General features: G+C 39.7%; 1 protein-coding gene across 7 annotated transcripts in view; it reads right to left on the bottom strand.

Annotated features, from left to right (window-relative positions):
* The window catches only part of rgs3a (regulator of G protein signaling 3a), a 119156-nt gene that overhangs the window by 25720 nt on the left and 72848 nt on the right, over window positions 1-20588 (bottom strand). For 6 of the 7 annotated variants that reach the window (XM_075455965.1, XM_075455964.1, XM_075455963.1 and 3 more), the window contains one exon: window positions 6234-7199. In XM_075455965.1, the coding sequence (XP_075312080.1) occupies window positions 6234-7199 (966 nt within the window). Of the gene's footprint in view, window positions 1-6233; window positions 7200-19117; window positions 19269-20588 lie in introns of those variants that run through there. The other variant, XM_075455968.1, reaches the window with a different exon arrangement.

Raw genomic sequence — 20588 nt, 5'->3', positions numbered from 1 at the left:
ATGTGTAAATGTAACATTGAAGTTAATGCTGAATGACCATCACGGTTCCAGAACTATCAACAATGTTTTTTCCTTTTTGTGTCAGTCTGACCAGCTATCTGTCTATCGAGCCACATCATCCTATATTCTTGTCTTTTTCCAGGTTTCTGTCCAAATGTATTCCAAATGTTACCAGAATTCTTAAGAAAAAAAGAAAAAAAGAAAAAAACATGCTAACATCTGCACATACCCTTCCTTAAATGTTAAGCATTGAAATTGGAATAATTGATATGAGTGTTTGGTGGAACTCCTTCTCCCGCTACAAATGCAGAAGAGGAGAGAGAGCAATACGATTATATCATTTAAAGAGTGCTAGTAAAACTTTAAAGAAAGGAAAAAGTGCGTGTTGCAACGCGTTCCCTCAGCTATTTCTGTTTAGCGTTACTAACTTTTCCAGCCTTTTGTTGCATCGGACTTTTATGAGACGTGTTGGTGGCATCAGATTCAAGCTTTCGTTTCACGAAATAGTGAAATGGCTCACGATACAACATCTGGTAATTTTCTGTGTTGTATTGTTAAGAAAAATATAGGTTGTGCAAAGCGTCAGCCGGAGACTGTAAAAAGTCAGCCTGGGACAGATTCTAACCATTTACAGAGTTAGTATTACCAAATGAATGTTAGCAAACAAACTACTGCAGATGGAAGCCACTGACTGTGTGTGTGTGTAAATATGTACTGAATGTGGGTGAGAGGAAGTCAATGCGCCATATCTTCTTATGAAATACTAATACAGCTCAAGCCAAGGTTGTAAATAACAAGGATGGAGAGAACTGGGTGGGATAAGGGAGATGGAATGTGAGAGGACCACTTGGCTGTGTGTTGCTGTGTTATGTCTATTGGTTATGTGTGAAAGCACAGCTTGTAAAGGAGTCACTGATATGCATCTTTGCAAATTCAACAAAGATGAAACTTTGTTTAGTATTTTTGATCCTAAAAGGTGGATGTCGTAATATATATCCAAATATATAGCCACAGGTTACGTCTTATCTGTGTTGTGTTGTGCTGGGCTGTATATTACAGAGAATTCCACTTCCTTTTAAGCTTTTAGAGGAATAATATACAAAATTCAGAGAGAATAACAACAATTTTTCTGGAATCCTCCAGGCAACACACAAGTTCCTGCAGATTTCACAACAAGTGACAAGAATTCCTTCCTGAGTGATAAGCTTCTGTCTTACATAACTACTTTCTCCATTTTGGGCAATCTTACATACCATACACAGTACCGCCCTCCGTAATGTGCTGGGACTCTTGTGAATGCATCATTAAAATGTTTAGATGTGGAGTAAACACCGTGAACTGAAAAACATTACATTAAGCCCTGTAGCATTTTTGTCAATAGATACGTTGGTGACTGGATGTTGTGTTGATGCTCTGAACATTTGTCCAGTTCCCTCAGTAAATATTTACACATTACTTATTTAGCATTTCACTGGACGTATCCAGTCTGGCTGCCTTGTGCATGGATTTGAACTCTGTAGCCTTTTTCGTTCCATCCAGACCAATTGCTGCTAAATCAAAAAGAAGCATACCCACTTGTTTGCCAACAATCATGCGCTGTCAGATGGTTCATGCTCAGTCTGAACGTCCCGGTGGCAAATCAACCTGTGTGGTATCTATTTCATATCCTGACAAAACACTCGAGATGAGACTGGCACTCATTAATACGAAGTATTTCAAACGGTTTCCACGAACCTCTTATAGAGTTGATTCAGTGAAAAACAAACTATTATTAGGTCCGATCTTGTGTTCTGACCCATGTGAGGCAGGCATTACTATTTTGATATCAACAAGTACTGCACCAATCACATACAATGACCTTTTAGCTAAAATTAGATAATCATGTGTGTTACAGCCTGGGGAATGATGAGAGGTCGGCATTAATAGGTTTGTCCTGCAAGGCTGCTGAGGGCCTGCTTAACATGCAGCAGAGGCATTTACTGATGATTTGATAGTAGACAAAGTGATTTTAAAATGTGGCCCTATAATAGCATGTTGAAGTTGTGGTAAATGTTTGCTTTGCTTATCACAATGCAGCATTTAGAAGAGGTCAGAGTGGCAGAGGGTGCTCTCTACTCTGAGGGTACATTACTCAAAAAAACATGTTATTCTGAGCTCATTTATGTGTACTTAGCCTTAAGTACAAAAGGTGGCTTTACAAGGTAAAACACACATTAGTATTGCTCATAATAAGTATGGTACTGCATTAACATTGGACAAACCAGACAAGTATATCTGTACAAGAACAAGTCATGCAGGTCAGCCCAAACAAAATTATAACAATGTACTGTTTGGATAGGTGTACGTGTACTATTTTTTGATTCTTCCCTGTTTTTGTGACTTAACTGAACATTTTTGATTTAGACCCAAAAACAATCATTCATTTTACTTTGAAACATTACTTCAGCTTCACAGCAGCATAAAGTTTGTTTAAGACAGAAATAATGCAAGGGCCAAATTGTCTGCTTGAGTACTGAATTTTGAGTGTTCCTCAAGCCAAAAAAAGAGACTTTATTTCCCTTTTAGAGCCAGTGTTAAATAATGTGGATCCAAGGAAAAATAATACAACACAGCAAGTAAATGCTGCGCCACCTCATTTGCATTTTATTTCGGTAGATTCCTTGCAAGAAAAAGAACATTTTCACGTCAGCTCTACGGTCACATTAGTTCTTACAACCATTTTGAGGTGTGTGTTGCGTCGGTTCAGGCTACACGCATCTCTAGGGGTGTAATGAGCCACTTAGCACACCTGATTTAAGTCTTAATACTTAAAAAAAAAAATTTTAATTACACAGTGTCTGCCACGGCATATCCTCGACACAACACAGGAATGTAAGCAGTAAAACCGGCAGTAAACACTTTAAAATTGTTTCCCCAAACGCCTGCGAAGACAGACGATATTTATCCACATTTCAAACAAGCATTTAGACCCCATAAACAAAATGTTTTGCCTACTTAAGAAAAGAGCACAAAGTTAGATCTAACCATGTATATCACCGCAACAAAGTCGGAAAAAAGGAAACTGACTGTGTAACTTTTGGGAAAAGAGGAAGGATATTAGGGCTCGGTGTAAACTCGGTGGTCAGATTGGAAACAACAAGCAGGGGTTTAGTCTTATGCTTCCATGTACGGCATGCTTCTTGTCACCTTGTGATGGAAATAAGATTTTGTTTCTCTCATTGTTTTTTTTTTTATCATTCTCAAATTTTCAATGCGGCTGTATCAAGAGATCACTGGAATATTTTATTGCTATTTTATTGCCTCTATTTCTGTAACTTCCATTTCAGTTACTTAGCTTCATTTAATGAAATCATTAGGGTGCATGTAAGAGATTATTAACAGCAGATTCCAAGTTGTACTTAGCAAATGATATCCTGCATAATCCGTTTTGACTCAAAGATAAGACCCGAAACCTGCGCGCTATACCACAGACTGGCCCCTGTTTTGTTCTAAGAGATTCAGGTTAATAATACCACCTGCAAGGTATATCATTTGAGAAAATTATCACTGATTAATTATTACTACTTCAGTTTTACTGAAATTATAGTATAGTTATATTTGGCAGATCACGCTGAATAATTTCCATAAATTAATTAATTTTTGTGGACTAATAACTTTATAAAAATCTTCTTTTTAAATACAGACTTTTTATTCCTTTAGTGATGAGCAGCAATAGCTTTAAGCGGTAGGCAAGAGAAATCTCTTAGTCAAACAAACTGGCATCCATTTTCATGAGCTGCTCTTTGTCGCTCCATGCATTTGATGGTAGGCCACTAAAAACATCAAGAGAGAGAAAAAGTGCAGAGCGGAAAGAAAGACAGGACCAGAGCTGGTGCCATTTAAAGGCCAAGTAAACACTGCAGGAGAAAAAAAGAGATGACAGAAAAGGCTTCTGATACTGAAGTGGTGGGAGATGTATACACCTCTGTGTGGCACTCAGAGCGCAGTCGTGATTCCTGATATTACGGTTTCCAGCCAAAAGCTTCACGCAAAGATGTATATCTTGTGCTGCATGGATCCAGAGGGAAAACATGGTCACATACATTAATGAAGTCCTTCACATGGTAAAAATAAACGCTCACGTGCAAGTGACTGAAAATATGCTTTGAAGACTCGAAAGAAAAATGTGAGAGCTCAATCCAAAACAGTCCGAAAGGCTTAAAAAATAAAGGATCTTGATGCCAGATTGCACTGTGTCTCCACATCTGATTGTAATTGGCAGAATATTAGATTTACTTTGTGCTAACAATATCAAATTATGTTCTAATTATAACTAGATAAAACATTCATCAAAACACAAGAATAAAATATTTGTCTTTTTTAAAGTTTTTAAACAACCTTTAATGAATCTACTGAGGTCACTGCTGGTTTGTCATTTAGGGCTTCATTTTTTTCCAACATGGTTTGAAAAGCACATTTTTGTATTGTAACAAAAATCATATGTAACAACTGATTTTAATCAGGCTGTTTCTTGCTAGAACTGCCTCACACTGAAAACCAAGAAGCTCTGAACAGTTTGATGACAATGCAAAATAGCTTTAGAATTTGCATGTCGGTGCACTTTATGGGTGACCTAATTAAGTTCTCTTGGTCAGTGGTCAGGCACAGACACATAGACACACACTCACGCGTCTCTTCACCTTGAGATGTCGCAAGATTTATGAACAGCTCATTTTAAATAATGGAAACAAAAGCCTGAAAGGTACTGTGTCCATGACGCCAATAGGTAGTAAAATTACCCTTGAATCTGCCAAGAGCAACAGGCTCCAGCCCCGTCTGCTGCATTCCTCCGCTGCACGGTGCAGACACACTGCCATTTAAGGCTGCTAAGTGTGCTGACAGAATTGTGGAAGAAGAGGGAGATAAAGAAGAGCAGCACTTCTGATAGTCTGTGATGATAAAAGAAACACTTGATTGTCTCTGTCACCTGTCTGTCATTAAGTGCCAATCAAGTTCCTGTGCCACTGTCTTGTTCTCTTAATGTTTGTTTCGTGAAAGCATACTCTTAAAATATGTGTGAAGGACGTAAGATATAACGGCAAAGCTGATCATATGTCTGCATTCCGGTTAGATTGTGATCAACCAAAGGGAATTATACAACATAATGCTGCACCGATTAAAAAGGAAAACATGACTCGATAGGATTTCTCAGTTTCATTTCTCAACACTGCTCAAAAGAAGGAAAGTTGTGTGGGACTGCTGGACTAGGAAAACGTGATGCATACTTCCCTCTGCTGGACAGGGACGACAACTACCACCCGCATGAAGATCAACTGAGTTTACGAAGCATAAAATGCTTTCTTTACGGCAGAATTGTTTTTAATTTGTGAATTCTGACGTCATTGATATATGAAGTGCTGTTCCTAACAAAGACTAACATAAACTGAGCCTCTGTTTTTGCAATCATAAAGCAAAATAATATTCTATAAATTGAAGTAGCAATTAAAATATACCCTCGCATCAGCAATGATTTCACATGTAAATCTACTACATCTGTAGACGTCTTAAACTAAACATTAGTGTGCAGAACAAACAATACATAATTCTTGCTAAATCAAATTAGTGTAACCAGGCTTTTCCACAGTAAATGAGATTGCTGTCTGTTTGTAAACATCGACTCATTTGTGCATTATCATGAAGAGACATACTTCAAATTAATTAGCCTCTTTAATAAGTTAATGTCTTCATTTCAGTGCAGTGTTGTGCCATGGACTGTTTATAGTACCCCTGTGTAAGAGAACATTAAAAGATGTAGCTTTATAGTGAAAGATGGGTACACATGTGAATTATCCCATTTGAGTTTAGCATCAATATCTTCACACCATCATTTAGCATTGCATCCACTGAGATGTAAATGCACAGTCAGATATTCAACCACGCTGTTTAGATGACAGATAGTGCTATATATTTAGACATTCACTTATATCACAAATTATGTTGCAAATTATGTTGCACTGCCAATATAGAAGAATATGTGCCCTCTCTATGTGTCTGGTGTTTTGGAAATCTCTATGGTAGTTTGCATTGAATGCCGTGTACTTTCCCTATTTTACCACTTGATGTCACTCTTTTTACACAAACTGAGGTGTTAAGTCAGTCAAGCAATAGTTCAAGAGATGTTGCCATTAAGCTGGGACGCAAAATATTGAAATGCTCCAAGTACTATTGTTGACCAAAAGTGTGAAGTAGCTTACCTTCCTCCCAGAGAACAGCATACACAGCTGATGCATGGAACCTCCATTCTTGGTCAGCTCTTTCTTCAGGGTTTTGGGTGACGGGAGCGTCCAGCCGCCCTTGTGGTGCGCCCCCCCAGCCTCCAGGCAGTTGATGGCATTGTCGGAGGTGAAACAGGTTTGACGGGGGTCCTGCAGGAGGCTGCCTTCACTATGTGTGCGCCGGCGGAGAGAATTCTGCACACTGAGCCCCCCTCCTCCATGCTTCTCACAAGTGGCACCCTCAACCATGCTGCGGCGTTTGCTATCACTTCGCTGTAAGTAAGCGTCATCGCTGTCATCTTCATCGTCCTCCTCTTCTGACTCTTCGTCTTCATCCTCGTCATATTCTTCTTCATCCGTGTTGGGTGAGGAGAGGGCGTCTGCGCTAAAGGAGCGATCGAGGCGCAGCTCAGGGATGACAAATGAGGATGAGGAGGATGAAGGGGGGGCGTTGGTGTCGGGTGGCTCTGAGACATTGTCCTCATCTGTGTTTGACACCACCAAGTTTGAGTTGATCTCCTCTTCATTCCTCTTTCTTTCTTCCTCTCCTTCTCCACCTTTATCCCTTTCATCACTTCCTGTGCTCCCATCTTCATCTTCTTCCTCTAATTTGTCCTCTTCATCCTTTCTCTCTCTCCACATGTCCATCTCGTGCCCCTCGATACTCTTGGAATCCTCACCTTCTGTGGAAGGAGGCGGTGTGGGAGGCACCTTGTGTCGCTCCTCAGATCCCACCAGACCTCCAAGGGGCATGTAGACCTCATCCAAAGGGGTGAGTGGCTCGAAGGGGTGAGGGCTGCCTAGTGTTGGGGGCTCTGAGGGGCTGGAAGGATAGAGGCTACTGTCCTCGCCTTCTGGGCTGTGCGTAGGCATGTTGCGGCATCCCCGGTCTCCTCCTACTCCGCCCAGCTCACAAGAAGGGGCATCCACCTTAGGCTCCAACATCTAAAAGAGGCCACAGAAAGAGACAAAGGAAGAAAACAGGTTGTCAAATCCATTCGGCCATGTAATGCACGTGTACATGTACTGCAAGTTGAACCTGTTTTAACTCTGAGATTCATTCTGCTGCCGAGAACAAAATTTGGTTTTGAAATATGCCTTTCAAGCTACACATTGATGTGATCGAACTGTAATGAGTAGACAATATTGATCTATTTTGAGGTCACAATGTCAGTTGAAGTGCTGATAGTCCTGCCATGACTAATAGACTTATTTTAATGCAGCCCAATATGGCCTACTTGCTCTGCCTGGAGGGGATGAGGACTGATATCACAGATACAACCATGGCGTCAATGAGAGAATAAAAGCAAAACCAATATGATATGACGTAAAACACAACCACAAATTGTTGCAAAATTTTTGTTCCCAATATCTCATCATGCCATTTTGCAGTGAACTGAATGCTGGAAACCATCCTAATATGGTAGCCAGTGACTTCAAATTGTTATATACAACTGTTCTGCTCACTAGTGCTGCTAGCTACTGTGCAACACTGGATCTTGCTGCAGTGACTCAAACTAAGCTGGTAATGAGGCTTTAGGGACTGTGGAACAAAAAAACAAGCCAAAGCTCTTGCAGGAATTGACACGATTATTGCCACGACATGTAAAAACCACTCCACTCTACCTCCTGATCTCTTACTTGATGTATTTCAAACCATTCCAAAATACCATGCATAAATCTCTCCTCTGCTGTATATGTATCACTTTCCTATCAAACTGCTGGTTTTCATTGATTCTTTGAGCTCCTCCAGATCACAGAGCACTCTGCATGTTGATCATTATCAATAGATTTTTGATTGGGCCAGCATCAGTCTGACCCACAGAATTTTTTTGTTTTAAAAGGAAATTCTTGTACTTGAGACAGGCTGAATTAAGGTTGGTTTTAGTTTTTAAGCATAAAAGGCTTTCATGGACCGTGTTTTGCTCTTGTATTCTAAAAGTTACCATTGCAGAAATTTGTTGAGTTTGGGACCATCTTATTTCGGAGCTACATTATAGATAAATACACTGAAGTTGATCAGCATGTGTTTGAAATGACCTGTAAATATGGCTCAAAACACATCAAGAGACCAGAGGGCATGGTTACTTTAGATAGAGATGAGGTGCTGGTTTTTACATGGATGTGAACCCTGAAGTAAAAAAGTTACATAAGAAGTGTTTCATGAGGGTTCTAGAATATTTGTCATCAACCCCAAGCTCGGGTTTCACCACAGGAAGTTGCCTGTGGGTCAAAAACCAATGACTTGCACAAAAGAAAACAAGAAATCTGTTATTTGAAGCTATTATTACAAATACTGCCATGTTCATTTGTGAAATCACAAGCCCTCAGCCAAGTCTCCAAAATTAGTTCAGCCTTTTTTTGGTCTGCAGCGAGTTTTGTGAAGGGCCTTATTGTGCTGGACAAGTTAACCTATGATGACGAGATGCAGTCACAAGACACTGCTTTAATTGGAGATAATGTTGCCTCCTCTAAGGCAGCTCTCATGATATTCCACAAGCTGTTTGCGTGCTTTTGGAGCTCAAATTAGTTTCTCCCACATACCACATCCCTGGTTGAACTCCCCTCCAAACATTTGACCTGCATTTATGAACTCTGCAAAGAGCCTCGCCAGCTTTACTTCGGAATCAGTTAAAATGTCCATGTCGCACCTTAAATCTACTGAATACTATATGAAAATAGGAAAATGTAACTCATATAGGCACTATAAAACAGCTTTTTGGGTTTTTTTATAGTTTGTGTGTGTGTGCGCGTGGACACACACGAGCACACGCTGAAGCTATCTGAAATTCTGGCACAAAAAAATGAAGTGATGAATAAAAATACTGTGATGACCCATCAGTTCAAATAACTCTTTGCACAATTTAACACTTTAATTTAACTTTAACTTAACCCAGGTTCGTGTTAGTTGTGTGTGTTATACTAACTGCTGGAATTATTTTTGTATCAGTCATAACACTTTTAAGTATGAAACACTGGCCATATCACTCAGGCTAAAGCCCCCCCCCCCCACACACACACACACACACAATCAACGTTTCTGTATGCGACCTTCATGGAGGCAGTTATGAGGATTAGAGAATCTGGGTTGGGGACCTTTATATAATGTCTCTGCTACTTGCAGATGATGGGACAACATCAGACTACAACCTTCAGCATAGAACCAGCATAGTTCGCTGTAAATTGTGAAGCAAAATGAGAATCCCTTCAACCCCAGCTCTATTCAATTTTTCAGGGTGCTTAATCATTCTAATAAGGCTTTTTTTTAAACATTCTCATTTGGTGAATTGGTGAGATGGGCACATGGTTTTCCTTACCCTTTTATAAAAGGTTGTTGCTGGGGTTTTTTTTCCTTGTGGATGCTGCAGTTTGCCTCTTATGTAAGTTATGGGTGTCACCTTTGTCTCTTCTGTTTCACCCTCACTCACTCAGGTTAGGGCACCAAATGTACTTGGTTAGGGTGAAGAAAAGTTCATGCTGTGGTCTGTTGCATTCCTTCGAGACCTCAAAAGATCCTGACAAAGTGTTTAAAAGGAGTGAGACAGGGCTCAAATAAGATATGACAGACCATCTCCTCCTTTTTTGGGTGCTGTGTGTTTCATTTAACAATGTAGCTTCTGAAAAGCCCTTTGAATCTAGTACAGTGATGCATGGCTACGAATACAAACATGACGCTTATGGGTATAGAAAGGCCTCAAGGAGATCCAGACACCTTGTTCTCCACTTAACTCTTCCTTAACCTTCCTGTGATCCTGTTTAAACGGTTCACAGTAGTGGTACAACCAGGACATCAATGCTTTTCTGTGGTACTCAGGGTGCTTGAGAGGTATTTTTAGAATTAAATGCACCGCCATATAAGCATCCAGAAAGTGGAAATGAAGCATCTTCTTTTATCCCTTTCTTCCTTAGGATCCCTCCCTGCTTTCTTTTTTTATGGTTCTCCATGTCAATATGTCAGTAGGTGATGACTTTTTTATGTGGCTTCTTTTAGTTTGATTACATTGATTTAGCTGAAACATTTTGAAATGCTACACGAATAAAGTCCGTTCTTAATTAACTAACTTGTGGGATTTTAACCCCAAGCAGCCTCTCTTTCTCTTTCTTTACCTTGCTCCTACTTTCCTTGTCATACACACACAAACACCTCACTGTTTGGGGTATGGTTTGAGACACCATGGACCTCACTTTTACTTTCTTCACGTTTGAGGTTTATTCACATTTTGGATTGACCAAGAGCACTGTAGTTGTTCATTGATACAAATAATCCTCCAAACTATGACTTGCCTAATAATTGTGCACACAGTGTACACTTTCATATGACAAACAAAATTAAGCAGCTTCATATCAAATCCATTGAAAGAACCCGTCGTCGTGTCTTTTCTGGAGATGTGAAAGAAAAAGAATTTTTTTTTTCGTAATATGAAATCCACTGTCAACACTCGGTGAGCTTGTCTAAAATGATAACTGCATAGAAACAAGATTATGTGCAGTGAGCCATGTGGAGTGTGCCAGAACTTTGTTTCTATGCCCCCGTGCACATGGGTGTACAATGCAGTAGTTTTCAAATGTGTCTCAAAGACGCCAGTGATTCCATACGGTGTAGTCTCTGCCACTGCCTCAATTAAGCAAGGAAACAAAACCGACACTAAAAAGGCAGAGAGAGTGAGATGCAGGGTAAGAGAGTGAATAGATAAAGGAGACAAAGTGGAAAAGAAAAGCAGAAGGGAGGAGGGGAGTTGGTGAATGCCGGCAATGCAGAAATGAGATGAGTGAGTGGCTGAGGCCAAAGTGGAAAGGAGATAAACACGTAACATAGTCAGAAGAGCTAACAATAACAAAAAGTAAGAATAATGCTGACATAGATTTCAGTTTGATGGCCAGCTACTGCCACTTCATGAGCCATGACGTTGATGCATCGTGTTGGAAACTCCACTGTTATTTACATTCATACATAACAACTATTTGATAGATTGCCATGATACATTGATACATGATATATTTTACTTTGTATGTGGATAAAAATGTCTAATTGGCTTCTGAATGGATTCGTCTTCTTCGCAATTATGCATTCACTGTTTGTAAACTTTTATCTCCTATAGTTGATGATCAGATCTGAATCCAATCCTTTTTCTTATGACTGAACATTGTCACAGTTGATGACAATTCCACGCAGCCTTTGTTCTGCTACACTTTACCTGACAAAACAGAAGAAAATTTAAAAAATGAGCGCAAAAAGCAATTTTACATATTTGTCCCCCTCAAACATGTTCACAAGGAAGATAGTTATTCTGCTTATACTGCTGTTAGTAAAACTGGAAAAAAGAAACAATCCATAAAATATTTAGTTTCACTTAATAGAGATCATTACAGCCTCATGAAGCAACTTGTTAGTGAATAACTTGAGAGCTGCCAAGTTTATTATATTTTCTAGATTTTGGTCTGTTAAGTTTAGTTTCAATGGGGCTCGGGTCAAGAATTTTAAAGATTAAATTAAAAAACTATTCTAAAAGCAAACTAAATGAGAAACTTTTGAATAAACTTTTAAGTTTAGGGAAAAAAGACGAGACATTATTTCCTGCTTTTCCTCCTGGGGCAGCTGTCGCTCTGGAGGAAGAGCAGTTGTCCGCTAGCTGGATAGTTGGTGGTTTGGTCTCTGGCTTTTGTCAGACCACTTGTCAAAGTGTTCTCAGCAAGATACTCAACCCCATGTTGCCTCTGATGCATCTGATGTGGTGTGTGAATGCATGTCACAGAAAAAGAAAACACTGTGTAGCCTGTAATAAAGTGTGTAAATGGGTGAATGCGGCTTATAGTGTAAAAGTGCTTGAGTGGTCAACTAAGCTAGATAAGTCCTATACGAATACGGTTAATTTACCATTTACAAAGAAAAAATACATTGATATAAAGATCAATGTTTTCCCAAAGGGAATCCCAAAACAGGTTTATCTATAAAACCAAATGGGCTGTGGAGAGAGAATAGCCTTGACATTATTTCCTGCATTCTGTCACCCACGGATAATCATGTGACCTCTGTTCCACAGTTACCACGGCAACAGGAGACCTATCCCAGGGGAGCATCTGTGTTGTGTGTTCTCCAAAAGCTAAAGGTGTACCTATGAACTCTGTCATCATAGCTTCCCCAAATCTCTCCCGCTCCTCAATTACAAAGTGCCATCTTTCATCTTTATCTTTCCTTCTCTTGCCTCCCTGCCTTTAATTTCATCCTTTTCGTTTTTAAGTTAGGCATTATGCTAAAGAAGAATAAAGTCATTCCTTGCTATATTCTAATAAGTCCAATATTGGCAATTGATGGTTTAATGTATTTGGGGGTCCTAGCAGCGAAGCTGCAGGAACCCATTGTGTTAGTAGCTTTTCTTATTATTATTGATCCGTTTCTGCTGCAATTGAAGTCTATGGCAGCCCCATGAACGCTATGCGAGAAAGTTGTGAAATTTGGCACACGTAATCAGCCAAGTGCCAAAGCCAAAGTCAAGAATATTCATGCCCCAAGAGCTTACTCTCTAGCGCCACCAACACGTCAAAGTTCAAAGTGCATTAAGCCTAATAACTTTGGACTACTTGGTCCAAATTTCACAAATGAGGCATCGTTGGAATCCTTGGATCATGACGAGTCCAACGCACCCTATGACGTCAATTTGCGTATACTTAGATTTTCCGCCATTTTGAATTTTATCAAAAAGCTTAAAAAAGCATTTCAGGTCACAGAGATTGTCCAATTATCACGAAACTTGGCACATAGACTCTTAAGACCAAGCCGCACAAAAGTTATCGTGTGAAATTTTTAATTAGGCTTCCATTTTTCCATAAAAGCCAATCAAACTCGAGGTTGACGCCCCCAAACCGGAAGTGAGGTCATATCTTGGCAACCATTTGATATCATGACGTCAAACTAATAACACACACTCAAGACTGCTAAAGTAAGAGGCCCAAGAAGTTTGGTGACGTTTGGCCTATAGGTGGCGCTATATGTAGCAAAAATGCATTTTTGCTCATATCTTTGGACCCCTTGGTCCACATTTCACAAATGAGGTACCAGTGGAATCCCTGGATCAGGACGAGGTCAACACACTTAATGACGTCATCTGCGCCATCTTGGATTGTCCGCCATTTTGAATTTAATCAAAAACCTTCAAAACGCATTTCAGGCCACTAAGATTGTCCAATCTCCACGGGACTTGGCACATATAATCTTCAGACCATGCCGCACATAAGTTATTATATGGATTTTTTTATTTAACTTCCCTGTAACTGCGGCAGCCAATCAAACTCCATGCCGATGCACAAATGGGACATTTGGCAGTATCTATGTGATGCATTGATGTATCGATGCCAAACTTGGTGCATGGACTCACGACGCCTTCCTGAGCGTTCCAAGCCTTCCCTATTGTGCCATTCTGCTAGGACCCCCACATTGCTGCTTGCAGCTATATTTGATATTAAGTTTGCCAAATCCATCTCCAAGCAGAGTGAACCGAACCCATCTGCATCAGAAGTGCTGCCAAACAGCAGGACCTGATTTCTTTTCTTGCTCTCTTTTGCCACTCCCTGTCTCTATCTCCGCTCTCATCTTCACACAGACTCACTGGTGGATCTCTATGGCTGGATGTCTAAGTGATCTCATTGATATAAAATGATGTGTAAGTATAGATAAGTTTAGAGAAGACATCCTGTTTACATAGACCAGAGGGAAAACACAACTTCATGGTAAAAAAAAAAAAAGGAAGAACGAGAACGAAGTTAACTTTACTTCTCACAACAATATTATCTGGTTGAAACTGTTCAGTAAATTAGCATGATGACAACACAAGAAAAGAGGCAGCTTTATCTTTGAAAAATGCTAACTTGTATTTAGCCTTCGCATAAAGGTTAAGCTTTCTTTCTTTCTTTCTTTCTTTCTTTCTTTCTTTCTTTCTTTCTTTCTTTCTTTCTTTCTTTCTTTCTTTCACTCGCCCACTCAATTATTGGTTGGAGTTGAGTATTTTTAGCTTCTTCTCAGTAAGGGAAGTCATGAGTCTATGTGGGAGGGCATGTCTTTCTTTGGGGCCCTCCCTTCACACCAAAAAGCAAGTCTGCGCCCAGCATTTCATTTTGTTACCTGGCCTCACCAAGTCTCACAACAACAGTCACACTAAGTCAACACAGGTTTTCTGAAACAAACTCTAAGCAGCTTTGTGTAGATGAGTAGAAAACATTGACAGGTCTATCCCAGAGTAATATGAGGAATCCACAAATATAATACAAGCAAAATGTAGGAAAGCCAGTCACTGAGGACTCGAGGCTTCTTACAGTAAATTAACTTCGTAACCCGGAAGCCCTGAAGCTACCACACTAACCCAAAATCCTGATCTATCTTCCCCAGACATGACAACAACAGCAAAAATATTAGCCCTACTTAGCTTCCCACCTATAAACTAGGCTACCTGTGTTAGATAGGTTAATCACCACAAGCAATCCCATTCATACAGCTTTCGCATTTTCATTGGAAAAGGTCGAATAATATTGAATAATTAGGGTAGAATAAACTCTCATTATCTCAAATCTCATTATAAAAAAACCAAAAAACATTAAAGCAATTTAAAGTGCAGAAAATTAAGTAGCAACTTTACAGTACGAGCATGAAGATATTCGAATTCAAAATAACTCAGACATTTAAAGCCAATGATTAGACAGGGAGACAAAGCTATTCCATCATAAGAGAAAATCTTATTTTAAAAAAATCTACATCTTATTTAAAAAAGAGGAGAAGAGAGATCATTTTTTTTTCAAAGATTCAATACAGGGTACCTGGTCAGAAGAAACACACACCCCTTCTTTGTCCTAGGAGCTAACGGCACACAAGCACACGTTCAAACAAGAACCACCGCCAGCACTCAGAAGCTTGATTCACTGGAAAATTGTGATTGGCGACTCCTTGGGGATGTGATGCTACTTTTATCTCCCTAAGGAGTGATAGCAACCTTGTTTGTGTACCAAGTTATTTTCCACCGAATATAGTCAAGTTGTTTATTTGCCTTAAGTGAAATCATATGTTCCAGTCCACGTCAAAGTTCATTACATAAACTCACACACTTACACTTACCCGATTTATTTTCCACGTTCCACCAATCACATGTTCTGCATAACGTGGAGGAGATGTGCATGTGCCTCATGGACTATCTGATATGATCAAAATCCTGATATTTGCTGCTGATGCCAAGACATTGCGTTTGTGTCCTCAGATGTGCATGTCTCTGCCAACTAATTGTATATTAAGCACGTTTTGACATGTTCCGTCCAAACCAATCTGTGGTCTTAAGATTTAAGATCCATTATTGCTTTGTATAACACCAAACCCTTTTTAAAGCACCCAAGCATATAGATGAACAATCTCTGAATGGCCTTATTATATGCACCACAATACACCAACCTCTCCTGCCCTCAATTTAACTGAGAATAGACTGACGAGACAGTAATAGTTACTTATCTGTTACTGTGATCAGACCAAAAAGGAAGCAGAAACCAGAACATGAAAACGGGAGCAAGGAGCAAAGTAGCAAAGGAGCAAACGTAAAAGTTCCTGTAGATCAAAGAGCTGAACGCTGGAACATAGAGGTACATCTTATTAAATCATGAGAAGATTACATCAAGATTACTGGCTTTGGCAAGAACATCAGCACAACTGTAGTGTGCATGTGGGTTTGCAGTTTAATTGAAGTATTCTGCAAATAGGCAAAAATGTTCTAAAGTTAGAACTTTTTTTTCATCCATCAAAGACAATATCATCAATATTTAATTTGTCCTGCTATTGATCACAGGAACCAGTACTGCAGGCTCGCAGGGACATTGTTTATGTCAGCAGTTAAAGCAGACCAGCAGAATAAAAGCAGTGCTACAACATCTCACAGGAGTGCTTGGCAGTGACTTCATCCTTGGAGATATCAGTTAAATCATATAAAGTCTGCTCTCTTCGATATTAAGTAAGTTAGGTCGCGAGAATGTTTCCAGGTGTGTTTTAGTAATGACATTTAGTGATTAGGAGGAATGGGGCTGATTTAATGATTTAATGTTCAGATTAGAATCATTTGAAAACTTAATGCACTTACATTTTTTTTACGTGTTGGGGGGTCAAAATGGTGAAAGAAAGGACTTTTTTGTTCCTCCCACAATCATGTTTTACAGTTGTTTCATGGACTTATTTTTGTTTTCGTTACACATTATCAGTTTAACAAACATCAAGAATGAAAGTTTTGACAACATTTTTATATAAAACTTAATCATTATGGGTATATTACCAACTCAGACCTGGATCCACAGTTAAACTTGCAAGCAGAATAACAATCTCACATCTAAATGTGTCACAACAGAGGCTGAAAAGCTATAAAAATCTTTGTTCTCTTTTCTGTCGGGGCGTGTCCATGTCATGCTACTTTCATGCTTCTTCTTTGCAGAGATTAAGGTTTATTAAATAGGAAGGCGTGGTGGAGGCATAAGCCATCAACAAAAGTTTCATCCTGGAGACTGTCTATGCTTTCTGGCTGTTCTAGAGCTAGTTTGGTTATTTTTTTGGTTTTTTTAATGCACTTATTCTGTGGACGAGGTCTGAAGAATCCGGTCCTGAGATGCGTTTTAACTGCTAAAGCACACAACAGGAGATTATCTTTCTATTAGCAGGGCACGATTTAAAAACTATGGCTTGGCTACACACAGTAGCTGGTTCATTTCTTACCGTTTACCTGATATGTTTGAATATGTAAATGTTGCAAAATCATGTTGTCTTTCCACTTATACATTTGAAATGGCTCTTCTTCAATGCTGCATGTTTGCATTCTTCTGGTTTTCAGCCAATTGTATGATAGAAACATCATCAACAGATACTCTCCCTTGCTGTGAGTGCATGTGTGAACAAAGTAGTTGCCTGCTATGTTCACACCTGGGTTCAGGCGTACATCGTGCAGATTTGGAGTCCACAAAAGGTCAAGCCCGACTCATACAAGTACACACCCATGCAAACGTCTCACAATTAAACATTTACCTTTACACTCCCAAGCCCTGTGGACCAATATATCTATTACACTGTTTTATGTGAGACTGGGAAGGAACCCATAGTTTTTCCACTGCAGTCTAATTAATTTCAGAATAACAAGGCACACTGCAATGCCTGCAGATCTTTGGAAGAATCCCAGAAACCAGACACAGCCAGAGAGGGCGGAAAGATGGGGTTGGTTTGCAAAGCCATTATTGATAGAAGCCGAGAGTTCAGAGAGAAAATGTCATTGACGTAACTTGCCCCATGACGCCAGGGAGCTGAAGACAAAGTGACCACTGAGGAGGACTGGAAAGGCCCTCACAGAATGAGAGAGGAGAAGTGTGTGCGCACTTGTGGGGGCATAAATCAGTTTAAAAAGTCACATTGTGAGGACTTGCCTCCCATGTGGCGACAAGAAGCATAATGTAAGTCATTACATGTTAATATGAGGACTGGGTTTAAGGCTCGGCTTTAGTTTTCAGGCAAGTTTACATAAAATGAATGTAGGTCAATGTGATGTTTTGAGTACAGTATACATGTGGATAAATCTTCTTTCATTTCTCTCTTTCACCGTAGGTGTGCATGTGTCTCAGTGAGAAACAAGAGATTTTAATGTGTGCGACACTGTTTCTGAGGTCAGAACAAATGTCTCATTTATTCAAGCTGCGACTGTGAAACCAGCTTAGAATTCACGTTGTGTCTCAATGTGTGTGTTTGCATGTGTAAACAGCGTCACAAGATGGACATTTTAGACTACTTACTATTATTCACAGACATCAATAAGACTGAGGAAGGACAGGAGTGATTTGATTGTACTGACTCTTTATCTTCCTTCAAAACTTCTATTCGATTTAACATCAGTATGTACACCAGTAGAATGTAAATTCAATTCCAACTCAAACAACCATTTACTTAACTTATTGATCATCTTGCTGGATATCAACAGGCATCGACATACACTACACACCCTGCAGCTAATTCCCTCTTACTTTCTTTTTCCATCAAAGAAGAGAATTACCCCACAACTCACCTAATGAGGAAAAGCGAAAAGCAATTTTCTCAGTATCCTTCCTGTTGTTTTTCCCCTGTGGTCCCTCAGTTTGCTCTCTCCTCTTGTTTGTATCACTTTCAGCTTGGCTCTAACATGGTTTAGAGTATGTCCTCTTAATGGCTGCCTTCCTACTGTCCTCCTCTCTCTGTCTACCCTTTTTCTCCCACTACAACTACCCAGCCATGTGGAAGGCAAAGACATGTAAGTGGCATACAGCCAAAGCAGGTAACAAAACCAGAAAATCCAAAGTACCAAACTGAGGTCTGTTGTTTAAAAAAATGCTGCCCTCAGCTCTTGTTTATGGAGAGGGAGATGATATTAAAAGGACAATAATATCAAAGAGCGCTTTTAAAGCTGTTATAGGACAGAGGGGTGAGTGGTTGGAGTGACAGTGGAAGCGACTAAAGAAGAAGAAAACAAAGACATAAATGAAGAAAAATGAGAACAATACAAACCACAGAAGTCAAAACTGTACACAACAATGATAAACACTCTTCATATGAGCCTATCATAAAGATACCCAGTGATAAATGGGCCTTTATTGCTTTTTCCTATCTTTCTTCTCATCTTGCGGTCTTCCTCCTTCCCTAAGCCCAGGATCAAACCACTCCTTGCCTCCCAGCAGCACAACAGCGATAGCAACTCTAAATAATAGCATGAATCCTCTAATATCTTTCTCCTCCACCATAAAATCCATTTGCATAAGACAACTCTGTACATTTCCTGCAAAATGAAAATGATGCTCCGAATAGATGGAAAATAAAGTGACAGTACAAAAACCCCTACCTGGCAAGAGGAAGCAGTTCTAGGTTATAATCCACTAAAGGCAGATAGAGGCGCTCCACACATCCCCATAAAAGTGGCCTACTTCCGCTGTCAAACTGATGTGTGAGTGTTTGTAGCTGACAAGCTGAACTGGTATGTGTGATTCTGTCAGTGTGGACTAGGCCAAGTGAACTGTGCAGAGATACGGAAAGAGACGAAGAGAGAAAGAGAGGGAGAGAATGCCCAAGAGGCAAAGAAGGTAGACTCCCAAGCTGCACAAACAAGTGAGAAGGAAAGGGAGAGAGGGAGAGGGGGGAGGAGACAGAGATAATGAGGAGAGACTAACAAGCAATGAAAGAAAAGAGAAACATGGGGTGTGTATGTCCATGGGAACATACTAACAGCTCTGTAATGCCCTCTATGATTGCCCGTGTGTCTGCAAATATTGTTCAACGTATGTGTGCACATATTGCGTCCATTTGTGCCTCTGCAACACCCCCACCCTCCGTTTCTTTGTGAAGACATTAAGGCACTATACAGCAAGTTCCCACAGGATGCAAAAAGAACACAATGGACACATAACCAGTGTAAACACATTCACAAATGCATGTAGTGTAGAGACACACGTGTCTATCTGGCACACAGCTGCAGTCACAGAATAACCCTATACGCACCAGGAATTATGTCATATTGTAAAAACTTCCTTTGAATTTATATACAGTAGCTGATGAGCTCACTTCCCACAGCAGCCAAAGTATTATGAGATTGGCCACACCTCTTAAATTCTTCTGTATACATTTCCGGCACTATATTTCAAAATATCCAAATCTGTTGTTTGCTCACATTTCTTTGGGCATCAACCTAATATAATACAGAGCATCTCTATCATACTGTAACTGAAAAACCCTCATAACTTTTTATCAAAATCAAAGATCTGATCTTTGTGTCAAAATACCAAGGACCACACAGACAGCTTAATCTTTTGGTAGAGAAGGACACCACAATCCAATGTGAGCTTCAACCTTGACAATCTGTTGTGACTGATTGACAATTATTGCCCAATTATGTTTTATTGTTTTTCCCTAGTATGTACTGCATGGTTACATATTACATCGTTATGTTTGGCATTGCTTAACACGTTTTACTCGTCATGGATGGCACGAATGGGCATTTTCTATCTAAAAGACAGTCTCAATGAGAAACCCGAGCCGAGCTAATGGTAGTTTATGCTTTTAAAAAATTCATGCAAATACATTTGCAAAACTGGCAAATTGTAAGCAACCCAATGCAATTTCCTATAATGCATAAATACATTTAACTACTTTTGCGTTTTTAAGGGCAGGTTATTTGAATTGCCTCTTGATGCTGGCTACAAAAGATGGCAAAAATCCCATCAGACTGCCATGTTAAAAATCCCAAATTACAACATAAATAATAAAGCATGTTGACACTTAGAGTCAAGGATGAGTGCCGTGGGAGCAACCAAAGGAAG

The sequence above is a fragment of the Odontesthes bonariensis genome, chromosome 22, assembly GCF_027942865.1.
Source record: "Odontesthes bonariensis isolate fOdoBon6 chromosome 22, fOdoBon6.hap1, whole genome shotgun sequence".
Classification (NCBI taxonomy): Eukaryota; Metazoa; Chordata; class Actinopteri; order Atheriniformes; family Atherinopsidae; genus Odontesthes; species Odontesthes bonariensis.
Note: the sequence above shows the minus strand (reverse complement) of the source record. Positions and strands in the feature narration are given on the sequence as shown.